At 43.8% G+C, this 23,326-nt stretch overlaps 2 protein-coding genes across 2 annotated transcripts in view; one reads left to right on the plus strand and one right to left on the minus strand.

The window, feature by feature from the left end:
* The window catches only part of smarcd3b (SWI/SNF related BAF chromatin remodeling complex subunit D3b), a gene marked incomplete at its 5' end in the record, with an annotated part of 63,129 nt that extends 56,937 nt beyond the window's left edge, over nt 1-6,192 (plus strand). The window contains 4 exons of the mRNA XM_083658026.1: nt 2,176-2,311; nt 3,257-3,379; nt 4,225-4,326; nt 6,080-6,192. Coding sequence (XP_083514152.1) covers nt 2,176-2,311; nt 3,257-3,379; nt 4,225-4,326; nt 6,080-6,133 — 415 coding nt within the window. The 3' untranslated portion in view covers nt 6,134-6,192. The remainder of the gene's footprint in view (nt 1-2,175; nt 2,312-3,256; nt 3,380-4,224; nt 4,327-6,079) is intronic.
* A 7,550-nt stretch (nt 6,193-13,742) lies between these two features.
* On the minus strand, nt 13,743-23,063 carry chpf2 (chondroitin polymerizing factor 2). The gene is made up of 4 exons (XM_083657420.1): nt 21,892-23,063; nt 19,430-19,994; nt 16,925-17,107; nt 13,743-15,778 (listed from the first exon to the last, which is right to left on the minus strand). Exons 1-4 carry the CDS (start codon nt 22,167-22,169, stop codon nt 14,504-14,506), a joined length of 2,301 nt encoding a protein of 766 aa, XP_083513546.1. The 5' UTR covers nt 22,170-23,063; the 3' UTR covers nt 13,743-14,503.
* Nucleotides 23,064-23,326: the final 263 nt, after the last annotated feature.

A 23,326-nucleotide genomic window follows, 5' to 3' on the forward strand; every position in this document is an offset into this window, starting at 1 on the left:
CCCTGAAGCCTTCGAAAATTCTTTAATAAGTTGAATAGATGGTTGAATTTGGTGTTTATCTCTCAGAAATAAGGCCGTATCATCTGCTAGTTGTGTAATTCGAATTTCCCTCTGAAATATAGATAAACCATTTATATTGGGACTGTTCAAAATCTTTAAAGAAAGTAATTCTGTGACGATTAAAAATAAAAATGGAGAAATTGGACAACCTTGACGCACCGATCTATTAACAGAAAATCTTTTTGAGGTATTGGGATAGATCATTACACTACTATTGATGTCCTTGTATAACATTTTGACTACTGAAATAAATTTTCGCCCAAACCCAAACAAATCTAAAACCTTATATATAAATGAGTGTTCTACTGTATCAAACGCTTTATAAAAGTCAAGAAATACAATGACCGCCTGTGATTCTACATACTCTGAGTAGTCAAGTACCGGTATATCCATAACCAATCTTATATTGTTACTTATATGACGATTAGCCATGAAATCCGTTTGGGTTTCATTTATAATTTCTCCAAGGTTTTTTTTCAGGCGTCTGGCAAATACAAGTGCAAATAATTTATAATCCACATTTATAAGTGTGATCGGTCTCCAGTTTTCAATAGAAAGAGAGTCTTTGTTTGGTTTAGGAATTAAACTAATTAATCCCTGTTTCATTGTCGATGTCATTTCCTCCTTGTCAATACATTCTTTATACATTTCCATAAGTGGGGTTTCAATAACTTCCCAAAAAAACAGATAAAATTATACATAGGCATTGTGACATCATTGTGACATCGCTGATGATGTCATCAGTGACACACACACACACACACACACACACACACACACACGAGAGAGACTGAGTGAAAGGGAGAGAGAGAGGGGGAGAAAGAGAGGAGGGGGGGAGAGACTGAGGGAGAGAGAGGGAGACATTGTGCATGCGCCAATAGGGCAGGCGAGGCCGCGCAGCAGTTTCATCAAATTTGCCTCAAACGTCGACTTGGCCTTAAGGATGAACTGATTAGATTTTGGAATAGAATGCAGTGCAAAATGTTGTGCAATTCGGAGACGCGCATAGTCATAGTGCCACCTACTGGCAACACAAACAGCGGTTTATCTCAAGAAATATTCGTCCGATCGACTTCAAACTTGGGGAGTGGGCTGCTGGGACACAGACAGAGTGCGGTGCCAAATTTCGTGCAATTCTGCATGGCACCACCTACTGGCAACACAAAAAGCAGTCTATCTCGAGAACCGTTCATCTGATCGACTTCAAACTTGGGTAGTGTGCTGCTGGGAAATCGAAGTATTGCAGTGCCAGATTTCGTGCAATTCGACATAGCGCCACCTACTGCCAACACAAAAGCAGTTTACCTCGAGAACCATTTGTCTGATTGACTTCAAACGCTGCTTGGAAACCGGATGCAGTGCCGCATTTCATGCAATTTGGACACACGGATAGTCATAGCACCACCTACTGGCAACACAAAAAGCGGTTTATCTTGAGAACCGTTCGTCTGATCGATTTTGGCGCGTGCGCTGCTGGGAACCTGAGAAATTGCAGTGTGTGCAATAAGATAACGGCTTTCATGTATCTCCTGGACTGTCTGTCCAATCGACCTCGAACTGGGGAATGGGCACTGCACTAGTTAAATAAATGCATTGTGCTCTCTAAAATCAAAATAGGCTACAACGTGACAACAGGCAGTGCAAACAGCCTACACTATATAATAAAACTGTCTGAAGCCGGAGGCTATTAGTCCTCACCGCCTTTAATAGCCGAATTGTTGTTTCAGATCGAGGCGTGCGCATGGGCTCCCCAAGCTGTCCTCCCAGTGCACAGAGAGTGGCCGAGGTAGAGTGCACTCAGCAGCCAGCAGCTCCAGTTCACACAGGCTGGCCAGGATGCTTTGTAACGCAGATTAGTCTCTTAAAACAGACGGTTGGCTCTCGCAATTTTCAAATGCTTCCGTCTAAACGTCTGTACTTCGAGCTGGAAAACTTGGTCAAAAAGGAAAGGGAACCTCAGGGAAAATAATGAGCGATGATAGGAGGATTGTCTCCGATGTCCCGCCTGAAGGCAGGTGATTATAGAATTGGAGCGGGATAACTTCCTCCGGTCTGAAGCTGAACTGTTTGTTTTTTCCCCCAACACAATCTTTTTCCTTTGGCACCTCCGTTCAGTGTGGACCCCAATGACCAGAAGAAGACGGCGTGCTACGACATCGACGTGGAGGTGGAGGACCCCCTGAAGGGCCAGATGAGCAGCTTCCTCCTCTCCACAGCCAACCAGCAGGAGATCGCCTCCCTCGACAACAAGGTGAGATCAACAGCGCCGCTGTGTGGAAAAAACTCTACTCTCATTCCACTCTCCCTTTGATATTCTAGTCTGATGTCACACTGAGGTGCTTTGATATTCTAGTCTGATGTCACACTGAGGTGCTTTGATATTCTAGTCTGATGTCACACTGAGGTGCTTTGATATTCTAGTCTGATGTCACACTGAGGTGCTTTGATATTCTAGTCTGATGTCACACTGAGGTGCTTTGATATTCTAGTCTGATGTCACACTGAGGTGCTTTGATATTCTAGTCTGATGTCACACTGAGGTGCAAATTGTGGGAACAGACAGTCTCCTGGTTATGTTTTGTCGAAGCCTCTTTTACGGCAACAGCCTGTTTGCAATAAATTCCACCTCCTCTAACTGTTACAAATCTGAAAGTTGAGTAGGCATCTGGCATTTTAGTTTATGACACTTTTATCCAGACCAACTTGCAATGATTGAGAGTTAGTGTCTCGCTCAACTTTGACAGAACACATGACATCTGTCTCTGAGACGTGTCTCTCTATCCACCAATGCCACTCTTTTCTCCACAGTTGAAATGCATAAAGCTTTTCTTATAGAATTATTTATTTAATATTTGTAGACATGATGAGGGTTGGTGTTAATGCAGAAAGCCAGCTTTTCCTATAGAATTATTTATTCAATATTTGTAGACATCATGAGGGTTGGTGTTAATGCATAAAGCCAGCTTTTCCTATAGAATTATTTATTCAATATTTGTAGACACAAGAGTTGGTGTTAATTTTAGTTCTGTTTGCAACAGTTCTACTAGGTTTAGGCTCTTATTTGGATATTTCTATCATGATTATGGACAATTCAGCTGTAGATGCTGCAATTGTAATTGTTTTATTTTGTTGTTGTTGTTGTGTGTGGGTGGGGTTGTTCCATCCCTTGACTTGGGTGTGACTGTTGCTCTTTCAGATCCATGAGACCATTGAGTCCATCAACCAGCTGAAGATCCAGAGGGACTTCATGCTCAGTTTCTCCAGAGATCCCAAGGGCTACATCCAGGACTGGCTCAAGTCCCAGAGCCGAGACCTAAAGGTTTGACACGACTATTTAAAAGTACAGTGCAGACATGCTCGCCCATGTGACTTCTTTCACAACATTATCACACAATGCAATCAATACGAAAACAAGCGTGAATTTGCAATAGCTGCGACTACATGCAAATTTCCGAAAATGCAGGATGGCAGGAACAGCCCACCCTACTGTGCCTCTGCTACCCTCTACCTGCAGGGTAGAGGTAAATGCACGCTCCCACACACACACACACACACACACACACACACACACACACACACACACACACACACACACACACACACACACTTGACCTCCTTCTCTTCTATATTTCAACCTCCTAGGGTGAAAACTGTGCACGCATGGTGAACTTTTTGTGGACAAACCAACCAACCCACCAGCCGACTGACAGAGCGACCTATAGAGCTGCTGGTCGCAGCTATAAAAAAAACATCAAGATTTTAATGTTGCAAGAGGCTGCAGAGTTTTATAGAAGGAAAAGTTTCATAAGCAGATCAGGTCAGATAAAGGCAAAAGAAAGCAAGAAAGAAAGCAAGAAAAAAAGACAGTCCTCTCTTTCAGTTGAAAAGAAGCGGCTAGCGACTGCACATTTACCGGAGAAAGCATGTGCTAGTCTACGGCTCTCCCCAGCAAGGAGGTGGAGCAACGACCGGGACAGCAGGGGGAATTGGCCAAGTTTCAATTGGGGAGAGAACGGTTGGGGGTGAAAAAACTTGATCAAGAAAGAAAGAAACCATGTCAAACACTGTGTCCACATGTATCATTGTACTCAACCAAAATATCATTTGTCCTATGCGATATTATATGACATTACATGACCAGGTGCATTTCCTCCTGGGCTGTAGTTGATGACGGATGTGGTGGGGAACCCCGAAGAGGAGAGGCGGTCAGAGTTTTACCACGAGCCCTGGTCCCAGGAGGCGGTCAGCCGCTACTTCTACTGCAAGGTGAGGGAACGTACCTGGCCGCTAAGGGCCCATTCACATACAATCCGTCGCTCGCATTGGCCCTCGCGCGCTCCATTCATAGTCAATGGGGGCAGTCCGTCCGGCCCCGGCAGTGGGCGATGTAGGGGTATGTGTGAAAAACACGCAGAGGTCATACGGCGAGAGAGCTCAGAGCCAGCCAACTTTTGGGGGATAATTGATTGGATTTATATAGCGCCTTTTGTAGATACTCAAAACGCTTCACATATCAGGGGAGGGAGGGGGAGGGAACTCAACTCATCCACCACTGATGTGTAGCACCCACCTGGGTGATGCATGCCAGCCAGTTTGCGCCAGAATGCTCACCAAACATCAGCTCTCACGGTGGAGAGTTGAGGACTGAATGTGCCGATTAAGTAACAAGGGATGATTAGGTGGCCATGATTGAAGAAAGGCCTCTGTGGGAATGTAGCCAGGGCACCGAGGTTACACCTCTACTCTTGTGAAGAGTGCCGATGGGATCTTTAATGACCACAGAGAGTCAGGACCTCGGTTTAACGTCTCATCCGAAGGACGGTGCTCACTCACAGGACAGAGTCCCTGTCTCTGCCGTGGGGCATTGGGGAGATTATTCATCAGATCAGATTATTCATCAGACCAGAGGGGAAGAGCACCTCCTACTGGTCCTCCAACACCACTTCCAGCACCAGTTTCCCATCCAAGGGGTATCCTAGGCCAGACCTGCTTGGCTTCCCAAGGAAAGCCAGTAATGTAATGCAGGAGCCACTGGTGCTGGTGCTGGGATGCAACCCTACGTCACGCTCCGCTGGCCAATCTAGACGCCCCCCCCCCCCACACACACACACACACACACACACACACACACACAGCTCTGCTCTGATCTGCTCTGTTTCACTCTTCTCTCCTCTCCTCTTCTCTTCTCTCTCAAAAAATTGCGGGTATACTTTTTACATAACATTACGTCATTTTGCAGACGCTTTTATCCAAAGCGACTTACAGTAACACATTTTGTCAACAATAGGGAAATCAACTATTCAGTTCAGTTCAGTTCACTTTATTTATACAGGAAGGGATAAAAATGACATTTCACATGTACATTTAACTGGCCTGACTCAGTTACAAACTGGTTTTCAGCAGGTTCCTGTTCTGCAGTACATTAAACAAAAAATAATTAATATACAAGAACATGTTCAATTTCACTACATACAATATTACAGACCTAACAAAAACAATTACATTTACAGACATTCATTCATTCATCAATACAAAAACAGCAACAGCAAAAACTATGCAACATAATCTATGACAGCTACAACTTTTGAAGGAATAGAGTGGTAAAGTTTTTTTTTTTTTTTTTTCTTCTTTTTTAGAGAAAGATGTTAGTTCAAGAAGGGGCCAGGTGGAGCCTGAAAATGTGTGTTTTTAGTCTTTGCTGAAAGATCGGCAGTGATGCGGCCGTCCTGACCGAAGGGGGGAGCTCATTCCACCATTGCGGTGCCATATCTGTTCTCTTCACAATAAAAATCCCCCGGTTAGTTTGTCAATGAACGCCTGCTGGTGTGCTCGCACACATGCTTGTTTTGAAGGGGAGAAGGCAGAAAGGAGGGGGGGGGGGTTTGAAGTGAGATCCGCCCACCCCGCCAGACTACTAGACATCTCCACGGATTGGGTCTGAATTCGGCCTAACTGGTCTAACTGGTGTCTCCCTCTGATCACACACTGATTGCTTTTTCCTTCTCGTTTGCCCCGACAGATCCAGCAGAGGAGACAGGAGCTGGAACAGGCCTTGGCTGTCCGCAACACCTAAAGCAAAGCAAAGCCATGCTGAATCCCTGCCCTCACCATCTGCTTTCACACATGTTAGGATGGGCTTGTGTGTGTGTGTGTGTGTGTGTGTGTGTGTGTGTGTGTGTGTGTGTGTGTGTGTGTGTGTGTGTGTGTGTGTGTGTGTGTGTGTGTGTGTGTGTGTGTGTGTGTGTGTGTGTGTGTGTGTGTGTGTGTGTGTGTGTGTGTGTGTGTGTGTGTGTGTGTGTGTGTGTGTGTGTGTGTGTGTGTGTGTGTGAATATCGTCGCTGTCAGGTGAAAAGCTCGTACCTCCAAAATGTCCGCTTTTCAGGAACTGAGAAAGGCTTTTTTTATTGACCATTATTGATCATTGTTTTAGTTTATTCAGGTGAGAGAACTTTCTCAGCCCATAGAGGAGTTTAATGTTATGGGTAGCATGCAGAACGAAATACCATAAATCTAGTTCAGTCTGGTCATTGACAATCACAGATTTTCTGGTTTCAACCATTCAATCATCAGTCACAATTACCCCCTATTGAGATGATGTGTCTGAGATTGCATGGTTTTTGCTCATATGATCATATATCATATAGCTTGACTGGGCGTGTAGATTGGTACTGTGGTCTATAAGAGGTTCAACTTTAGTTGTCTGGTGGAAGAAAGCTGAGTCATTTACACAAACAACATTTCAAGTCAAAGTCCTCAAGTCCCAAGTCTAGTCTCAAGTCCTCTGGAGAGATGAGATTCTCCCACGACAGCGGCTGTGTGTGTGTGTGTGTATGTGTGTGTGTGTGTGTGTGTGTGTGTGTGTGTGTGTGAGTAAGGTGGATTGCGTTGCACATGTGTCCACTGCATATGTGTTCATTTGTGTGCAGGACTGTGAGGACATCATGGCTAACTGCATGTATTCAGCAGCATGGCCCCGCCCCTCAGACCATAGGCCGCCATCAGACACACACACCGTTTAGTCACAGCGGCTCTCTTCTCTGTAAATACAAGCCACTAGCATGTCCCTCCCTCACTCCCTCTACTGGTCACCCTAAGAACTGGCTGCTTCTACTGTGCATCACTGTGTTTTGGATACTCATGTCAAAGAGACGGAGTTAGCTACTGTGTCCGACAGAATTGTACACGATGTAACGGTGTGACAGACAGTCCCACAGTCCTCAACCCTCGCTGTGATGTAACAGTGTGACAGTCCCATAGTCCTCAACCCTCGCTGTGATGTAACAGTGTGATAGAAGAGTCCCACAGTCCCCAACCCTCGCTGTGATGTAACAGTGTGATAGAAGAGTCCCACAGTCCTCAACCCTCGCTGTGATGTAACAGTGTGACAGACAGTACCACAGTCCCCAACCCTCGCTGCGTTCTGGATGGGCCTGGGTATCGGTACTTGATCCATTTAAGGTAGTCTCTCCCCAGACTCAAATATTACGTTGAATCGCTGCGCTTCGCATACTACATAAGTGAATCTGTGCCAGTTAACAGCCAGTGCTGGTTTTGAAGGCGGGTTGAAATTGAATGAGTGACAGGTTGTAGCACTGATGAGAGAGCAAATGGGCTGCGCCTCCCGTGTTGTCTGATCACAAAGTCGTTACTGATTGGAGAGGACTGAAGCCATCACTGGCATATGACTGGCCAAGTGAACGGTTCCCTCCCATAACCAGCCCTCTGAGGGAAAGTGTCCCAGACCCAGAGAGAGCTCTGCAGCATGCAGTAACATAGTGTATCAGCGTAAGAACTCTCATGGGTCTGGCGTCGAGATTACCTTTAAGGTATCGACCGAAATAACCCAGTACCAAGTAGTATCGAAACTTCTCCAGTCAAACGATACCTGCATTCAATCCTTTTTGTACACAGATCTAGAAAGAAATTACTATTTGTATGGTTTTGCTTGCAGCCAATCACTGCAAACGTTCACCGATTTAATGTGATGTGTGATTGGCCCACTACCACAGCAGCTACAACCCATAAGGTACTGGCATCATCATTTTTTAAACAATAATCAGCCCTACTGTAGTTCTGGATGAGTTTAAAGTCTTCGTTTTGCTCTCCCGACTCACGCAGGGGTTCGGTTGTTTTGTGTTAGGGTGTGAGGGTTAAGTGTGACTGTGTTCATTTGTTCTCGTTATGGAGGTGTTTTCAAGTGTTAAAATTGATTAATTACACCAGCAGAGTGAAGATTACAGGGAATGGAGTCAGTCATGTGATCTGTAAACCAGAGGCGTGGCTTTCTTTCTTTTGCAGCTGAAGTAACTTGAAACATTATGGGAAAGCCGCTAACGTATCCCGTTTTAGTGTTGTGAGCTAATAAGCAGATTTGTTTTGGTTTTTACTATAATTATTACAACAATGTAAAGGTAAGGCTCAATGTAACTGAACTACAGTATTATTATCACAAAAGTCACAACTGTTTCAGAAGTCAATAGTATTAGAACAGTTACAACTCTCTTTACCAATAACAGTGTTTTAATGGAATATCGATCATCTTCCCAAAATCACACCCAACCCACAAGGGAATGTGGGATGGTAAAACTACCAGTATATAATATGCCTTTATCATGTGTTGGGATATTGATTGAAAGAGTGATTTGTTGACTGTTTTTTTGTCATTAAGTGTCTGTTTTTGGTGTAGTATTTTGACAGTTAATGTCCTGAAGGTGGTACCAAAGGTTACAACAAGAGTCAATGAGCCTTGAAATGTGTGTGTGTGTGTGTGTGTGTAGGGGGGGGGGGGGGGGGTAGGCTTAATACTGTATTTCTGAACATTTCTTTAAGTTTTTGTGGACTAGATTGGTGGGTTTTTACCACAGCGAGACAGTTCAGGTAGTTTTCAGGTACCAGTATATCAATCACAGAAGCATCTATTGAAAAAAAATGTTACCCTTACTGTATTTTTTTTAATGGCCTGTACAGGATGTAACAAACCATGAACAACAAAAACAAAAACACTTGCAAATGCTATTTAGCCTAGGTCTGGAAAACTGCTGCCAGTTTGTCACTACTTTTAAGTTACATGAACTATCTGAACTGAAGAAGAAATATGAAGAAGTTTGTTTTTATTTTTTATTAGAGATGTGAATGTAAATATGTTTGTTTGTTTTCCCCTTCAGAGGGCCAACTGTACAGTATATGACAGACTTGTTTTGGGGGGATTTTTGGTGCAGTATGGGAGCTCCATAAGTTTTAAATTAGTAGGGCAGGAATGTTAGTGTTCCTCTGTGTACTATCTTGGGGTCGGGGTGGTTTATTTTAGGTCTATCGTGGGATAAGACTGAATGCTTAACAAAGAGGAGGAAAAGCCTCCCTGACTTTCAATCTACATGGAATCTAAGTAGCTGTAACACATGTAATCTGCACCTATCTCATTTTACACTTTTCTTTATGACACTCGACTTGTATGTATATGTTGTAATGTCAGATGGAGAATTTTCTCAGCAGTCAGTTTCTTGCTGAAACCTCTTGGGGGTTCCATCCTTTGCACTGTGCTGTAATTCTCTGTCGAGACTCTTCGTCATGGGTGAGACCTCTTATCTCAGCGTATGACCTACGCATGCTCCATGGACATTTATTAAAACATCTGAAACTGTACATGTAAATACATCAAGCTGGCATAGCAGTCAATGTGATGAGCGCGGGGGCTTGTCACATTTTGCTGTGGTTTTGTTGAAATGCCTTTCGGAACTTTTGCCAAAAACTATTTGCCCTACCAGCAACTAACTGTATGTGTTTTTGTTATTAGAACAGGACTCTAAATTATGTTAACTGCACACATTAGAGGGGCAACAAGTAGTTGCAGTCATTGGTAGTACCTATGTGTCTGATCCAGATTGATTTTTGTATGGCCAGGGCATTCACATTGTTGTCATACAGTCTCACTGGTTCACTAGCGCCCTCTTGTGGAGGAACCTAGACGCTGCAACTCATGGGTGACTTCAGTGAGCACCATGGGAACAGAATATGTGACAAATATTAACAGACTACTGTGTTCTGAGAAGTGGCATTGTCTCATGTTCTTAAACCCTGGCGTACTGTTGACATGTTTGTTCCACTCCCTGCATGTGTTTGTAAAGAGTGGGAATCTCTGTTTACACTGTTGTCAGTGGGTCACCAACAGCAAGATGTATTTCTCTTAAGAGCAAATTTGTTTGGTGATTACATTCTACAAAATAAAAAAGGGAAAAACAGCTGTGACATTGCAAGACAGCCTGGATGTAAATAAAGAAGCGCTTGCCAAAGTTTGTAAATGCCATGATATCTGAAATGTCTTTTTTTTTCTTCCATTTGTGTCAGTGTTGTAGTCAAGTCGAGTCCCCGGTGTTGAAGTCCGAGTCACCAAAGTAGAGTCAGAGTCGAGTCCCCATTACCCGAGTCCCCATTACCCGAGTCACCATTACCCGAGTCACCAAAGTAGAGTCAGAGTCGAGTCCCCATTACCCGAGTCACCATTACCCGAGTCACCAAAGTAGAGTCAGAGTCGAGTCCCCATTACCCGAGTCCGAAGTTAGTGAACATGAGCGTGAATCTGCATGTACTGTAGGTGGAACACGTGTCTGCCCTTGCACCAAATTGAATAGTGTCATATTAATATAGCTATCAACATCTTATACTAAATTATTAGGGCCTATTACAAACAACAAAACAGTCATCAATTAACAAGTCAGAGTCTTCGTCTCCAATTTCCGAGTCTGAATCCAAGTCCGAGTCATCAGTGCTCAAGTCCAGTCACGATTCACGAGTCCTGAAAATTAGTCCAGGACTCGAGTACTACAACACTTTCTTACGAAACAATTCACGAACAGCGAACACGTTAGAAACCAAGGTTCCCCTGTGGTGTCAATAAGAGGTTCCTGTAGAAGGGATGATCTGATTAGCTTTTGGAGCACCTTGCTGTCTACATTTACATATTAATGATGAAAAATGTGCTTTTAAGCTAAGATACAGAGTTCATAATACCACCTGTGTTATATGAAGACAAATTATGCTGACAATTAATGATTGCCTAGCTTAATTAGTGCCCTAATTAGCATAACTTTTAATGTTTAAGAGTACATTATGCAGCCCCCATGTCTCTTGTGCCCAATTAAGTGCATTTTAAGTACTTTTTGCAAACAACGTTTGCCACAGAGTGGGCTACAGCCACATGAAGTCATGAAAAAAGGGAACCTAGTTGTAGGGAGTAACTTAAGATGCAGTTTGTTTCCTTAATAAATAATTTCAGTATCACAACTGAAAAACATGTTAGCAATAGTGGCAGAAGGTCTGGTTAACTGTGAATTCAAACGTCATTCATCAAACTTAAAAAAAACATATAGCCTACTACTGCTGCAGTGAACACCTCTTTATATTTGATGACTAGTCCTCTTAAGAATGTGTACATTTAATTTTGAGATGGGATAATTAGGCTCAAGCTTTCTAGCTTTTTCATTTCCTGTGCCTATATGGCGAGTCTCACCTTTGACCCCAGCATCCGCCCCAGATGAGATTGTTGTCATTATGTGCAGCAATACAAACCAGAGTGTGTGTAAGCCTTTTAACCATAAATACCTTCTGAATTTAGTGAGACATTTTAAATATGTTACTTGAGCGTAGTTACATCACTGTTTTTGGATAAAAACTGGAGAGTCTGGTCAAGCGAGGCTAGATACTGTAAATACAAACATCACAGCTATAGGAAAAAATCCTATTTTCACCAGTTCTTGCCTAAGCCATGTCATCTTTATGGGTTTGTATAATCTTTATATTACAGAAAAAATATAACTGTAAAATACTTTGAAGGCTTTACATAAAGGACAATGTAGTGTAGTCACTTGTATGGAGGTCTCAAAGTGTATTATGAAGAGGATAATGTAGTGTAGTCACTTGTATGGAGGTCTCAAAGTGTATTATGAAGAGGATAATGTAGTGTAGTCACTTGTATCGAGGTCTCAAAGTGTATTATGAAGAGGATAATGTAGTGTAGTCACTTGTATCGAGGTCTCAAAGTGTATTATGAAGAGGATAATGTAGTGTAGTCACTTGTATCGAGGTCTCAAAGTGTATTATGAAGAGGATAATGTAGTGTAGTCACTTGTATCGAGGTCTCAAAGTGTATTATGAAGAGGATAATGTAGTGTAGTCACTTGTATCGAGGTCTCAAAGTGTATTATGAACACCAAGATGACATTTCTTCCCCGAGGTCAATATAGAACACAAATAAATAGTAAATAGTAGACTCATCATTTCCTAAAACCTTACCTAAGGTCTACTGAAGGTCTGGAGGATAAGTGCAAATTTAGAGCTGTTTTGGCAATTTTTGCCTACCTACACATAATTTAAGACACAATTACAATGCTTCACTTTTATATGTACGGTATACTGTATATCCTGAACGTTTTTACTTCTCTAAAAAGTATACAGTAATAGGCAAAAGGTACAATTTTCTTTGTCATGAAGTCAACGTAACAGACACTGAGACACTGTATGAGCTCATGTGCCAATCAAACACAATCAAAGCAATGACAGGTTATTTTTTACCATCCTTGAACATCCTTGATCTGCACCAGGAGGTAGTTCTCATCAAAAGGACTCCAACCAAGCTCCATGATTATGGCTAAATGATAATACAGATTATTTTCCTAGACATTGTGATGCAATTATCAATCATGGTCTTTAGAGGCTCAAAATGATTTGACTACACTCTGTGTATCTTATGTCAACCTTTTGACCATTTTCAACCATAGCAAGCATTCCACATGAAATTAAGCTTTCCATAGTTCAGAATTCTATAATGATGAGCTGTGGAAACTAAAATTGTGATATCCAATTACAAGCAATTAATTATACAACCCTACCATTTACTTCTACATTACTATTTGCTCTCAACACTAAAATAACATTGGAAGCATAGGCCATGTGTTGACTTCATACCCAAGCTCGTTGGTGGGTTCTATTTCCTGTATGAGCAAGATGTTCCTCAGAGGTGGAAGACAGGCGTTTTTTTGTCCACTGACCTCACAAGGAAACAGGTGGAGGCCGATCCAGAGAAAATTGCAGCCATGCTGCAACGTTGACTGCAACCTTTTGCTCCCACCTCAGAAAGAGCCTCTTTCACTCCACCTATTCTCCTGAGCTGACGTGCCTCACAGGCAGAGGTTGTGGGGGCGGGGGTAGCAGAGGGTAGCAGAGGGGGGTATTTCAGCACTCAGTGCAATGCTCTCACCCCTTCAGCAAGAGGGGGCGGAGAAGCTTGTGAAGTAGCTCATTCAGCTCCTTCATCCACGGTGCTGTGAAGGTTAACCGCCCACCCCTTCGTGGGCTTTGGCTAGCACCAGGTTCACTCCATTCCCCAAAGACACGTGTGTACAGAATAGCAGCTAAACCCAGGGAGGCCCGGGCAGGGGTGGAGAATTACTCACTAATATGAGGAGACGAGGCGGGGCAGGCTGCTCGGAACAAACTGTTCACTGCCTCAGGGCGTTGCAGTGCGAGCTTTCAAGCATACTGGGAAGTCCATAAAATGCATTATGCAGGCTAGCATTACTGACAATACCCCCCCCCCCATTTCTCTTTCTGTAACAGATAACAGATAGCATCATAAGTTATTGTTCAAGCACACTGACTGCATACAGATCCTAATAACGGTTGCCGTTTTGCCTCATGGGACAGAAGTAAGCGTTTCTGCCCCTCTGGACAGAATGAATGAATGAAACTAGTCTGAGTGGAATAGCACTCTTTAATACCAAAGAAAATATCGTAAAGAAAAGACAGCCAATGGCTTGTTTAATTCCAGTAATATCTTTGAAATCTTCATCAATGAAGACTTATGGCTCAAGTTTTTTCTCTCAATGGAAAACAAATTATCAACACTTGAAAATGAAGGCCTTTGTTCGTGCATTATTTCAAGACAGAACCGCAAAAGACAAAACCAAAATCTATGGCAGGAATACAAGTAACTGCTCCTCACTCATCTGTGCATGTCTGAAGTTCAGGCAGGCATACAAGTAACTGCTCCTCACTCATCTGTGCATGTCTGAAGTTCAGGGAGTGGCATGAAGTGACACCTCCATGACTCATAATTCCTCTGTTGTCTACACTTGGGAGAAGTTATATAGACTCAAAAGTCAAAGATGTTTTGGGGCAGTATGGTTGTGCAGTGAGCAAACGGTACTTGTAAGATCCAAGTACAGGCCATCGTGCCGGCCCTAGTAGTAGTTCTTCAGTAAGACTTTACTCAAAAGGTTTCATTGTGTGGACCAATAAAGTATCACAGAAAGATTCACATTATTCTGTTGAATTGTTCTTGAGTCCAGGCAGTATGTTTGAGGCTTCTACACTCTCAAGGCACCACATCTGAGTCAAGGCTTCTCTAGGTGCTGTTGGCCTGCTCCTGTTCATCTGAGTCAAGGCTTCTCTAGGTGCTGTTGGCCTGCTCCTGTTCAAACAGAGCCATTGCTAGATGGGAGCGTGACGCCAGGCCCTCCAGGTTGCTGAGCACACAGCGATGGTAGATATCCTCACTGAACCGCGGGTTGCACGCTCGCCGCACATATTTCTGGATCAACGCCGGCTCTACTGCTCGGAACACGTGTAGGCCTGAGTAGCGGACAAATATGTCGTACACGTCCATGCTCTCCAGCAGCTCCTCGTTGTCCAAGATGTCGGCGGCCATCTTGGTCCGCGCGGTCATGTAGTCCGCGTTGTAGAAGCAAGCCTCGTCAAAGACGTGCCGGTCAAAGCGGCCGTCTCGCAGCGCCTCAGAGGCAAACGAGGAGGAGGCGGCAGACGGCTGCTGGTCGCGGTAGATGACCGCGGGGCTGAACTCTTGGAAGTGGATGGGGAAGAAGACTTGCCAGTTGCTGATAGCGTTCATTCGACAGCGGTTGAGGAAGTCAGCATTGACCTCTGTCCACACGCTGGCGAGGAAGAACAGTGTGTCCACTGGGTGCTTCTTGGAGATGATGTCCATCAGCTTGACCTGAGAGGGCACCTCTGTCTTCACGCTGATCCAGGGGATCTTCACGTCTCCGTAGCGCTTCTCCACCTCCCCGATCATGGCCTTGATCCCGGCAAACACGTCAGTCTGGCTGACCCGTTGTGCGTCGAAGGGGTCATAGATGAACAGGAACGTGAGAAGAACGTTGTCGTGGGTGTCCAAAGTGTTCATCACGTACATGTCCAGGAAGTTACCCACGTAGTCCTGATCCTGAGCGGTGACAGGAAGGATGACCTGCACCCGCGTTGCCTCTGTCACGTAAGGCATGGGGATGATCTCAATGGCACTGAGAGGTCGCAACAGATTAACTCGCTTCCCGATCACCTGGCTGTGGCCTTTCTGGGTGTAGGCCTCCAGTGCCAGGTCCAACACGTACTCCATGCCGCGCGTGGGGTCAAAGCGTCGGTAGCCGTTGAGCAGACGGCGCTTGCGGAAGCGCAGCTGGGGCTGGTAGCGCTCGTTCAGACGCTCCACTGCGATCTCTAGCACTGCGTTGACATCGGCGCGGTCGGCCCCTCTCAGCTCGCACTTGGGAGAGCTGTCGATGCAGGAATAAATGTGCTCTTCGGTGAAGTACTCCCAGTTGATCACCTCAAAGCGTGTCTTTGGTTTGAAGGGAGGGTTGATCCCAATGGGCCATGTGGCTCCGGCCTTACCCTCTGGGGTCAAGTCACTCAGGTTGTTGATCTGCATCTGGTGAAAACATACACACAAATCATACACTGCATCACTCCCAACTAATAGGCACTAACTTAATATGGATCCCTTTTGATGATAATCTTTTTTTTTTTTTTGGCTTTTTCCCAGCCAGACGTGGTTTGCACTAGGTAAACATTTGCCTGCATGAAATGTTTGATCCCTGACTGTGAAAGAAAGTCTTGTGGTGTCAGGTGTATTTAACATTTCACTTGATTTATTTAACTCAAGATCAAATTTAGAATGAGATGACACTGGAATTGAACACTTCGTGCCCTGGCAAAACACCCTATCCCTTGTCTTGGCACTCTGACATGTATAAATATTAGGTTTGTCAGGAATTTGTGCCTTGGCTCAAGCCTCTGTGTGGTGGAGAGGAGAACAGAATATTTGCACACAGGGCTCATCACCACACTGACCCATTGATGCTACTCCCATCAGATAAGAGACACACAGTCATTTGGAATATAAAAAAACCACACCAGAACTCCATAGAAACTTAGAGACAGCAGAAATGTGGTTTCTTAGATGAATGCTGAAGGCTGTGGCTCAGGAGGTAGAGCAGGTCGTCCACTAATCAGAAGGTTGGTGGTTCGATCCCCGGCTCCTCCAGTCCGCATGTCGAAGTGTCCTTGGGCAAGACACTGAACCCCGAATTGCTCCAGATGGCTGTGCCAGCACCCTGCGTGGCAGCTTGCCGCCTTCGGTGTGTGAAAGGGTGAATGTAGGCACATTGTAAAGCGCTTTGGATAAAAGCGCTATATACTGTAAATGCAGTCCATTTACCAAATATCATATAGAGATAGGGTAACCAATGAGACAGTACTCCAACGTGCTCACACAGAAAGATCATGAATGAAAACACTAAATGAGAGGAAAGTTAAATTCCTGGGCCACGTCATCAGGAAGGGAGAGATAGAATGCCTTACATTATAAGGCCGTATGCCTGGGAAACGTGGAAGAGGAAGACAAAGAAGAAAGTCTATGGATGACGTGAAAGAACTAACAGAACCTAAATATACCAGACATCACTGACGCTGCGAGGGATCGTTCGATGTGGGAACTAGACATGACTGCCCAAGCATGCAACGCTCAAGGCACCTGAAGAAGAAGGGGGGGAAATCAGTGTGGAGTAGTACAAACCTGCAGCTGCTGGATCTGTAGGTAGGTCCACTCCAGCTCAATCTGGCTGAAGCGCTTGTGTAGGCGGTACATGAGATTAGGTTCTGACACAGGATGGACTGTGAAAGCATTTTTAAACTGAGCGCTGTCCTCGCGCTCTGGATCTGCATTTTTCCCAAGCTCAAAGTAACGATAAGTCATCTCCTGTGGGCCACAAACATTGGAGACGGAAAGAAAATGTTAGTTTGGATATTACTCTAATGAAACACACTGAATCGATGAAACCAGTTCTGTGTAATATTTCCATGTATGCCTCTATTGAGCCCTTTTCAGACATGCATTGAACTCCAAAAGATTTCCAGAACATGACTAAGATGGGGTTATGTGTGAACAGACACAAGTGTGCGTTGTGAGCACGTGGCCATGGAAACTAATTGGAACCACCCCAGTGCAATGTCCTCATCGTGCATAGAGCAGCGCATGTTTGAATTCTACAGGACATTGTCCGGAGCGAGCGAGTACTTTAGGCGTGTTGATCTTGATGCTATATTGATAAATGGCAATTCAATTTTACAAACAATAATGTTCCAGGGTTCATACACATTTTGACCAATGGATTTCCATGACTTTAAACCACATTTCCATGACCAAACATTTTATAAAGTCTCAGTATACACATGAAAAGGTCAGTGAGTAAAGTAATGCAACTACTAACAGATTACAATAGTTGAAAAACGAACATGGTCAGTTAGTAGTCTAACTGACACATTACCCCCAACACTGACGACAAACAAGATCTTGAGTAGGGCTGGGCCGGGACCAAAAATCGTATTGCTGTATTTTGAGGCTGAATGACGGCGATACATGATATCATATATCTCAGTATTTTCTACAAAGTGGACTAAATGTTCAGTTCTAACTTGGGCTGGGCAATATGGACAAAATCACCCTCACAAACCATATTGACACAATGAGACTTTTGATAAAGTAGGGATCTCGCTCGCTCGATTTCTGGGCAGCTCACCGAGCTGGCCCTTCGGCTTCAGCTCGCAGCCTGCAGCTCGGCTGCTGTGTGGCCAATGAGACCAGCATCACTGATTATGTCAGATTTATGTAATTAGTGGGATTTATGACATCACTGATGATGTCACAGTGGGATTTCATCAGTGGGATTTATGACATCACTGATGATGTCACAGTGGGATTTTTTTTTAATGATTTGATTATGATTTTATATATTATAAAACAAGGACAGTCAGAACACTTCTGATAATATAGAAACATAGACATTACACCTGCCATGAAATACACCGTACATTACTTCTTCAACTAGGTGAAGGTGTATTCAAGATACAGTAAATATGGTCACCACAGTATCAAAAATAGGAATAAAACAAAATTATTAGTGAAGGCAAGATTAAACGGAAAGAATAGCCCATGTTAAAATAAAGAGATAAATAAAATATTTCTGTTCTGATTGACCCCACCCACCCCCCATCCCACCCCCCCTCAACCCCAGAAGGACCCCATATCAGCGACTAAACAAGGGATTTGATCTTTGTCAATGCAGCATCCCAGAAGTCTATGTTTGGAATCTTTGCATCGTTCATTCTTGCAATGGACCCTTCAATAGACACTATATCCAGAAATGAGAGCAACCATTCCCGCTTAGATAAAATATGGGGAGGTTTCCATCTACAGACAATCATTTTCTTTGCTGCTGTAAGGCCTGCTAGCCACAGCCGCTTCTGTGATACAGAAAGATCTAAATCAGAGCTATTATTAAGGTGCAGCACTTGTGGAAGCATAGGAATAAAATTACCAACAATGGTAGAAAGTATTTCACAAACCATTTTCCAGACATCCATTACTTTTGGACATTCCCATATCATATGGATATATGTCCCTGGATTACCATAAGGACAAAATGAGCAATTAGGAGACTGAAGTATTTTCATTTGGTAGAGTTTCCTCGGAGAATAATAGAATCTATGTATAAGTTTATAGTGGATGAATTGGTGATCGAGATTCCTTGATGAAACACTGTTGTCTGACAATACTAAGTGGGACTACAGTGGGATTTATGACATCACTGATGATGTCACAGTAATCATCACTGAACTAGGCTGGAACTATAGCCTTGTGTGTGTGAGTAATTCACTGATGTAATTTATGACATTACAGTGGGACAGACAGAGCCCAGACAGACAGACGGAGCCCTAGCTCCCATTTATATACTGATGATGATGATGATAATCAGCAGTAATGTAGAACAGTTAGAACACTGGTAAGTTCAGAAAATGACAACACTTTACTGTAATGCAGCCTTTAAAACCAGGAAAAGATGATCTATTGCCATGTGTGTGAGTGCCATGCAGGAACACTGAGACATAATTTGCAGAAAAACATTATTAGATTTGATTATCAATCACTGCTTTAACCTGGTCTGCGCATTTACCTGGTGCACCTCCACACAACTGAAACCCATTTACCTGGTGCACCTCCACACAACTGAAACCCATTTACCTGGTGCACCTCCACACAACTGAAACCCAGGTAGTCGATGATGCAGCGGCCCAGCCACTCGTCGGGTCTCACGCTGAGGATGTCATTGCGGCAGGTGTCCAGGTGTGGCTGGAGGCGTGCCAGCAGGCTGCGGGACAGCAGGTAGCCATAGCCCCCGTGGCAGTATCGTGCCTTCTCCTCCCCGCCGATGAACTCCTCCGCCCTGCCCATGTACAGGTCCTGACCCGCGCTGAGGTGGCCCACCAGCTCGGACAGACGCTCTGCCTGCATGTAGGTGTCGTCCTGGGCGAGGTAGAACCAGTCATAGTCTGAGCCGTAGTGCTGGTGCAGGTGGCGAACTGTCTCGTACATCAGCCAGACGGGGCGGTCGTCGCCGTGGGCGACCACGGTCATGCCGTGGGGCACCTTGGGGCTGCGCAGGCCCGTGAAGAAGAAGGTGCGGTGGAAGTGATGGGCGACTGTGCGGTTCACCGCCACAGCCAGCGTGTTGAGGGTGGCCCGTGAACTCAGCACGCCCACCAGCAGTCGCTCTCTGATGCCCAGCTCAGTGTGAATATAACGAGTCCTGATAGAAAGAAGAAAGAGATAGCGGACATCACAACTAGGGATGCAGCGGTTTCCGGTTTGAAGGTATACCACGGTTTGAAAAACTCACGGTATCAAAACCACTAAGATTTGCCGTCATACCTTCCCCACGGTATCAGCTGTTTCCCCAAAACAAAGTGCCCAGGTCACTTGCAGAGTGCAGCTTACGCGGCCCCTCCCCCTGGCTGCATGCCTACCTAGACTAGAGCACAGTAGCAAGGAGCTGTCCCTGACTGTGTTTACAACCGTGTGTGTGATAAAGCAGGAGAACGCAAGGACCCCCCTGAACTTCCCCCCATCTAAAAAGACGACGTCAGCTGTATGTGGGAATATTTCGGCTATTGTAAAAACACAGATGGCCATAGCCTCAACGCAAGACTCATCAGAATGACTGATGAGTCTCACGTTGAGGCTTTGTCAAATTCAAGGTACATTAAAACGTTGTCTTGCTTCAACATACATACATCGCATTGGACATAAACCATTTCCACCCGCAGGTTTGAGGAGCAGCTAACATAAACATCAGATAAATACTCTCTCTAGGCTAACGTTACCTACTGAGGCAGCTAACATGGCTAATTAGCTAGCTAACACCAGCTATCTTTCTCCTCTAACATTAACGACACGTTAGTTGACTGAGCGAACGTCGCTGTACAGCAGGTCGTTATCAAAACGTATTGCACTGAAGAGAAGTAACATTAGATAATGACGAAAGACTCCTCCAACCTGTCAGTGGAAAATTATGCACAAACTTTGTGTGTGTGTGTGTGTGAGACAGAAACAGGGACAGATGCTCTCTCTGTGTGTGTGTGTGTGTGTGTGTGTGTGTGTGTGTGTGTGTCCTGTGTGAGGAAACAATCATTATTTGTGTGTTCACCCATTACAAAAGAGAAGCGTGTATTTGATATTATTTTGTTTTAGTTTTACATCAGATTAATTAGATTAACTAAATAATTTACATTTATAAGTAAGAACAGTACTATATTACCAAAGCACACACATACTTGCCAGTTAACTGTCATTACAGTTGGAGGTTACATTAACGTGTCTTTATTTTTTCTCAGTCCACAATTCAACAAACTGTTAAAAATAAAATACATTTTGTTCATTGGCATTTGTTATGCCACATTTGACAACACATAGTTCCTCTACATTCTACAGCATTATTTCCCAGTACTTGTAGGACTTGTAGAAAACTTCTTAAACGATTCAATGAGCAGGTTCTTCAAACCCTCTGCTAATTATATGTGCTGTATTCTAGCCAATAATCAGCTTTAGAAGATGACTTGAGACATGAGAAAGAAGATTAGTAAATGTGCATTTGTGGAACAACACTATGTTACAAATGTGTTAGCTATAGTTACATTAAACTAAAAAAAAAACTAAATCTTACTTCTTACATATCTACAGATTTTAAATATTTAAACTCTAGTCTATAGAGGCCAATCAGGCCATTCAAATAGTCTACACTGTGCATCTAGATTCTAGATGCGGATTATTGTAAAATATTTAAATCTAGCCTAAGCCTATTAAATGGGAGAACAAATGTAAAGCTCTTGAAATTAAAGTTTCACTACTTTATTAAGAACAAGCTTTTAGGGTGTAGAATAAATGAATGTGATGGATCCGTAACATGTCCCAATTTGTTCCATTCACATTTCAGTGAAAAACATCTCATGGTGGTTTGGCTGCATGTATACGTGTTCAATGAAAGCCCCTCTATATCCCTGACACAGCAAAGAGCGAGATTTCTCTCAGCAATAATTTTGCACAGCATATAATTTGCACATGTTCACAGTGGTTATGGGGGATGTTTTACCTCCATCATTACCTCTGAGTAGCTACACAACAGTGAAACAGAGGGCTTCCCCGCTCACCTGAGGACTTTCTTGTGTGGTTTGTTAGGGTCTTTGTGATAGGGCACAATGCGTGGTTGGAAGTCTTCATTTCCAGCCCCATCTCTTGAATCTCTCTGAGCTTCTCCTCTGTGACTGCCCAGGAAAATCCCCCCATTGCCCAGTTCATCTCCACAGGAGTCATCCGTGTCCCCCTGGGTCCAGGACACCATCAAGAGGCTCAGACTGCATCCCAAAGACAGCCCCAGGATAAGGGGTAAAGCAGGCCTCAACACGGCCAAAAAGGATGAAAGACGCATATCTAGTAACGTTAACTACAACCTGGACTTGATGAGGCCGCTCTGTTACCGCTTACAACTTTTTTTTTTTTTTTTTTACAAAAGCATTTGACGATGTGCCAAAACTCCTGGTCAAGCTTCAAACTATTTAGCCAAAAATCAACCTATGAAAAGATTTGACAGGATTTGCTGACACACCGACAGAAAATAGCTTGAAATGCCACATCTTGTCTTCTTCCTCAGTTTCTCTTAACCGATTAAGCTAGATGGGTTTTTCTAAGTGAAACTTATGGACTTCATATTCCAGCCAATCAGACATCATGCTACCTTTGGGAGAGATGGGTGATATTACAAGTGTGAGACATACTGTCTATTGTATGTGCAAATTATCGTTTGTTCCTGCGTGATAACATTTAATTGCAAAACACCGCTGTAATGTAACTGCTATCCAACAAGTTTAGTTAACCAGCTTGACATAAATTGGCTCCTGTGTCAACGTTAATTAGCGTACAGTTGGCTAACGCTAACAGTCAGCTACTGTATCGGATATACATTTTAATGATCTTTTGCTCATGCTAATTTTACCTGGTAGCAGGCCAGCCTGGTTAGTGGTTTAAAAACGTCCAATCTATAGCGCGATAAGCCTCACAAGTGTGTACTCATCGCATATAACGATATCGGAGGAAAAAAAACAAGATTATGCTAGCAAGCTAGCATCGTCCATTGTTTTTGTCCAGATATGCCTCTTCGTTGAATCCTCGACGGACCACTTAAAAAAACATGAAGCCCCTTTCATGATGTCGATGCAGCTAAAAAGTCACCAAGCTTTGCCACACGCATGTCGTCCATTTGCTTCTGTTTTGTGACTTCCTCATATTAGACTGCCTCTCAGTGAAGGTTTTTTCCCTCACGTCCTGTTCTGTTCGCCGCATCACCACACTGAGCTCAGCTGAGCTGGAACTGCTTGATGAACTCTGACTGAGACTGTCTAAAGCCAAGGCCGTATAAAGTTAGATAATAAAACGAGTACCACTACCTACATACGCCCCCAGCACTTAACATGTCACACATTAGCATGAAAACTACTAATTTATGTTAACATGACCGCCGACCTGTAATCTAACATTAGGTATCTTGAGTTGAGAAACCCTACAGACACACAGTTCTAATTCTAACGG

The sequence above is a fragment of the Poromitra crassiceps genome, assembly GCF_964638095.1.
Source record: "Poromitra crassiceps genome assembly, chromosome: 2".
Taxonomy (NCBI): domain Eukaryota; kingdom Metazoa; phylum Chordata; class Actinopteri; order Beryciformes; family Melamphaidae; genus Poromitra; species Poromitra crassiceps.

Bases quoted from the DNA above. Each gene is read 5' to 3' on its own strand.
- chpf2 (XM_083657420.1), bottom strand. From the start codon at position 22,169: ATGCGTCTTTCATCCTTTTTGGCCGTGTTGAGGCCTGCTTTACCCCTT. The intron at 17,108-19,429 runs GTAAATGGGTTT...TGTGGCCCACAG, and splicing joins GTTGTGTGGAGGTGCACCAG to GAGATGACTTATCGTTACTT. The intron at 15,779-16,924 runs GTTTGTACTACT...TGTTTTCACCAG, and splicing joins TACAGATCCAGCAGCTGCAG to ATGCAGATCAACAACCTGAG.